Source organism: Antrostomus carolinensis, unplaced genomic scaffold (genome assembly GCF_000700745.2).
Source record: "Antrostomus carolinensis isolate BGI_N321 unplaced genomic scaffold, ASM70074v2 scaffold10311, whole genome shotgun sequence".
NCBI lineage: Eukaryota > Metazoa > Chordata > Aves > Caprimulgiformes > Caprimulgidae > Antrostomus > Antrostomus carolinensis.
The window spans coordinates 90,867-96,071 of NW_010293483.1; the positions used below are offsets into that span (position 1 = coordinate 90,867).

General features: G+C 40.8%; 1 protein-coding gene across 1 annotated transcript in view; it reads right to left on the reverse strand.

Moving 5' to 3' along the window:
- Positions 1–265: 265 nt before the first annotated feature.
- Positions 266–5,205, reverse strand: part of RERGL (RERG like) — a gene marked incomplete at its 5' end in the record, with an annotated part of 5,031 nt that continues 91 nt past the window's right edge. The window contains 3 exons of the mRNA XM_029087287.1: positions 266–548; positions 1,674–1,822; positions 3,919–3,924. Coding sequence (XP_028943120.1) covers positions 266–548; positions 1,674–1,822; positions 3,919–3,924 — 438 coding nt within the window. The remainder of the gene's footprint in view (positions 549–1,673; positions 1,823–3,918; positions 3,925–5,205) is intronic.

Genomic DNA, 5,205 nt, shown 5'->3' on the forward strand with positions numbered 1-5,205 from the left:
GAAGAACTCAAAAGATAAAGGGTGAGAGGAGCATCTTACAGTTTAAGTGACATAGCCCTAACACAGTAAATCTGTAGCAGAACTGGAAATAGACGGTCAGGTCTTTTAGGTCTAGACTCTGTCCAATTGATCGCGCTATCTCCGACCTTTGGTTTTTCCAGTCTTACTCCCCCAGACGTCGACCTTCAGAGGAAAGTGACTGAATCCTAAGAGCTGCCTGTGCTCCAGTATTTCAGCTTATTCCTACTTCAAGACTACCCATCTTTTACACAGATTTCCTTCTCTTTCCAAACACATTGTTGATTAACTTGGCCATTGACTTTGAACCACTTGGTCGTCTCTTTTCCTTCACTTTGCCATTTGAGGTGATATTCCTGAGGACTTTCGTGAACATTGCCACAACTTCCTGATAATGTTCTGCTGCAGACAGTTCACAGAACTGGCACTTGTTATCCATTGCCAGCTTTTGTCCTTCATCCCAGCCAACTTCCCTCATGTGGCATAAATCTTGTTTATTACCAACCAAAAATACTGATGACTCGATCACTCTGAAATCAAAAAGGTTCTGATTAGAGAAAAGGTATGTTACAATACTGTGCTGTATGCTCTGCTGTATACAGTGTGTATGAAAATTATGCATGTTCAGTATAATAGGCACTGCAAAACCAAAAACAAACCCAAAAAACAAATCAACCCCCTAACCTTTCCAGGCAGAGTTAGTTTTCCATTGCTGTAGTGAAATATCAAAGGATTTTCCAGACAAGCTAGTCTGTATCAGTAAGTTTTCATTTGGTTCCTCTAATCAGTGAATTAATGTATTTTTCATCCACTGCAGTTTTCATACTCTGTACTGATGAGTATATTGTCAGCTCCTAACCTCCATGAAGAAGCAACCTGATCATTATCTCTGTTTGCAGATAAGAGTCAAAGAGATGCTTCAGTGTCAGTGGTATAATTCAGAAGAAAACACGGGAATCCTAATTCCAAGCTTGTGCTAAAACTAATCCTTCCACAGAAACCTTCATGAAGAAAGGGCAGCAATAAAACAACAGAAAAGTGTTATTTTTATTTTTTACTCCCCTTCTGACACAAGGAAAGGATTTCACTCGTTTATTTAGAAAGCACCTCAGCTGACTGATGCAGGAACACACACCACCACATGTATTCAGACTTGCAATTTTGGTGCTTCTTTTTGAAGGCATGTAGTGTTTCTTACCATATGGTCATTCGAGTGCACCAATAATGGGGTCACTGCTAAAGGCAGTTTACGAGACATTCATGGTATTTGATTCTTTTATTGTGGGAAATACTTTCTTCAATCCCCACACTGGTGCACCACCATTGATAATAGAGTGGGGGATAACAGCAGAGACTGACTATGCCAGGTTTTTACCCATGTAAATCACGGCAGACAGATTTATGGCAATTTAAATATTTAAATAGTAGTGCTGTAAGAAATAAGAACAAAAGTTCTGATGTACTTGGCTTTGGATACAGTGAAATAGATTGTAATTTGCAAACACAGTTTACCTTCAAGTACCTTATTGCTGGTGTCGTGTTATGTCACTAGGATGCCGCTGGATTTTAATTGTTACGAGGATTCTTACAGCTCACAGAAATGTTCTCAGCTTTTTTGTGTTTGCTGAGAGGGAAACAAAAATAATGCCACTTACTTTTTACAAGCTCCTATGTGAGACTCTCGGATCCTGTACAGCAATGCTTTTGCAAATGCAAATGATGCTCTGTCACTGATGTCGTAAACAATGATAAATCCATCAGCCCAGTGAAGCTCGTCTGTGAGGGAAAGCTTCCCCCGCTGTGGCTGAAAGAAGTTCAAATTCACATGCAGAAAGAATGTTACTGTTGTCACTTCAGAGCATTTTCTTTGTCACTGTGAACGTGAGAATGTTGTACCTTTTCTTGCGAAAAATATTAATAGGTCTAGGTGCTAGCACTGAATTCAGGTGAGTCCTGCTCCAAAAGCCAAATTAACTGTCACGACAGATGGCACTCTGGATCATTGACAAATTCATTATCAAATATTTACGCTTTGTTTAAGCAGTAAAATTGCATAACCTGTACAGCCATTGCTTATGCTGAATATTCTGCAGAGTTACAGGAGAAAGAAGCATACAGGAGCCACCAGTATTTGTGCTGTTTCTGATTATAGCTGTTTTGCGTGTTCCTAATATTCTGACTGCAGACAGCTTAATTTGTTAAAAATTCTTTGTTCCCACTCGTTTCTTTTTTGCATTGTTAAAGTCTGAAACAATATTTAGCCATAGGATAAACTTCTACAGGGTTATGAAAAAAAGAGAAATCTTCTTTTAAGCTGCAATTGACTTTAATAGAACTGGTGACAAAAGGCACGCAAGTGATAATGGGGGTTGTACCAGTTCTTGAGTTACTTCACCCCAAGAAAGTGTCAAACTTTGATTTCTAGAAAGCGACAGCTACAAACTGTTCCACTCAGCTAAAGAATGTAATTTCAAAACTATTTTTAAGTTAGCAGATGATGTGGCAGCAGCTAGCAAGGCCTTGCGACCCAAAACAGGTAAAATACTGGAAGATGACCAAAAAAAAAAAAAAAAAAAAATTTTGAGGGCAAGACTTTGTGACCCAAAACAGGTAAAATACTGGAACATGAAAAAAAAAAATCGAGGCTTGTTTAAGTTGTTCCCTTGCTAGTTTACTATTTTGCTCCTTGCAATGGATAGCCTCCACCAACATCCCACCCTGGTTGCTTTGATTAACTCAGCATCAGGGCAGCAGTGTAGCATCACAAACAACTGTACTGGGAAGGCTGTAACTGACCATGAGGGATGGTACCTGAATGCTGGCAGTGAAAGGGGATGCATGAGAAAAAGATGATAGAGGTTTCCAGAACTATTTGAATACTTCAGTGTCTTTAATACAACAGTTTTTTAATATTGTGGTGACTGTGCAGCAGGTTTAGGGGCAGGAAAGGTGAGTTGTGTGTGTCACAGCTGCTTCACAGATGGATGATCGAATATCTCAAGTAGAGTGGGACCATCACCTCTTTAGACTGGCTAGCTATGCTGTACCTGATGCACTCCAGGACATGGTTAGTCCTTTTGGCTGCCAGACCACACTGTTGACTCATATTCAACTGGATCTCTTTCCACATGGCTGTTCACCAGCCTCTGGTCCCCCTGATTTGTACCAGGATTACCCCATCCCAGGTGAGGAACCCAGCACTTGCTCTTGTAAAATTTCATAAGGTTGGTGATTGCCCAGCTCTCTAGTCTATCCAGATCTCTCTGTAAGGCCTCTCTACTCCCAAGGGAATCCACAGCTCCTCCTAGTTTAGTATAATTGGCAAACTTAATGTACATTTCGATCCTTGCATCCAGATAATTTATAAAAACATTAAAGAGCACTAGCCCTAAAATTGAGCCCTGGGGAACCCCACTGGTGACTGGCTGCTAGCCTGATGTAACCCTATTTACTACAACACTTTGAGCATGATCCATCAGCCACATACGTTCACATAACGTATTATGGACTTGTCTAGCTGTAGGGTGGACGTTTTGACCAGAGACAACTGTGAGAGACAAAAGCAAGAGGTTTGCTGAAATAAAAAAAACCCCCACATCTGCTGGTTTCCTTTCATCAACTAGATGGATGACCCCGCCATAAAAGGAAATTAAGATATTTAGGTAGGATTTTCTCTTCATAACCTGTGATGAAGAGACAGTGAGCTTTGCAGAACAGGGATCCAGCTACTAGAGGGAAACCTCAGAGAGCAGCAAGAATTCAGGAAGCAGAAACAAAAATGGGGACTCTTCCTTCCCCAGTTTCACCTCCTCTCAGAACCCACTTTTCTTCCTCAGCTCCCATGGGATACAGGACCTCCATACCCCATCCATCTCTTTCTACAGTTCTATCAGACGAAACGCAAGGCCACCACTACTCACTGCCTACTCCTCTGTGGGCACTAAAGAGAAGTCAGGAACAGAACAGCAGAAGACAGCAAACAGCTAAAGTTAGGCCTTATTGCTAAGGAAGAACTGGGATGAGATTGCTCAATCGATGCTGGCAAGAGGTGTTGCCCTTAGCACAGCTGATCTCTGGTCTCCTTAAAACGGTAGCAACCAAAGTCTCTTCCCATAATATAGTCTGATCTGCTTTACCCTAGATAGCTGCTATTCTCAATGTTTTAAGAATCTTAAAGAGTCATTCACATGCCACAGGATTGTGACAGTAGGTGACTATAGGTGGGCTTAGGAGAGAAGTCTGAGGTAGGTGGAAACAAGCTCACAGAACAGCAGCTTCTCACAGGTTGCATGGCAAGGGAGGACTCCATAGTGTAACATGGCACAGTGGCTATTTCAGGATCCCCATTGCCCTGGGATAAGCAATGCTGTTGCTTGTCTCTAGGAAGGTTCATTTGTTCGGTGGTTCATTTTATGTGCTCACTGGGTTAAGTTTTTAAGTCCTTGAATTTAAGTCTGAGTCAGAGTTTCAGTGCTTTGGCTTTAGCATTCATTATCCTAATTAGTAAGAAGCAAGATGTCTGCCCAAAAAAGGAACCTGGAGAGCTAATGTTATTAGCCAGACAGACCTACCTACATCTTTGCGTGTTACACAGCACCAAAGTTTTTATATTCCTGTAACAGCAGGAAAGAAATGCAAAAGAAAAGCTTTGTTACAAAGTGGTTTATTGTGATCAAAGTTCAGCTGTCAACACGTACAAGCCTGCATTATGGCTTTCCTTGGAGCAGTTTTGTGAATGCTTACTTACTTCCAGGCCTATCTACTTTGACCGTTTCTGCAGACACTTAATGAACTGCTTGCTTTATAAACTAAATTTCATCGACTTAGTGCATTTAAGAAAATTGCATATAATCCTGTAAGTTATCTTTCTGTTTAACTATATAATGCAGAAGCAGGAAAGCTTATCTCTGCATTTATCTATATAATGCAGAAGAGGGAAAAGTTATTTCTGTTAGTAATATTCCAAAAATGCAAAAGCATTTACAGAAAACTTAAGCAATGAAGGGCTTCTTCCATGAAATGAGAAAGTACTCGGCAGTTCTGAGACACAGCAACTATAAAATGTCAGTCTATTCAAAAAAACCAGCAAGCACAAATTCCAAGAACTAGACAAAAAGGTTGTAACCCCCCACCTCTTTCTACCATTACAAAAGTAGAATGAGGAATGGCCTTTCTTTGCCGCCCCCC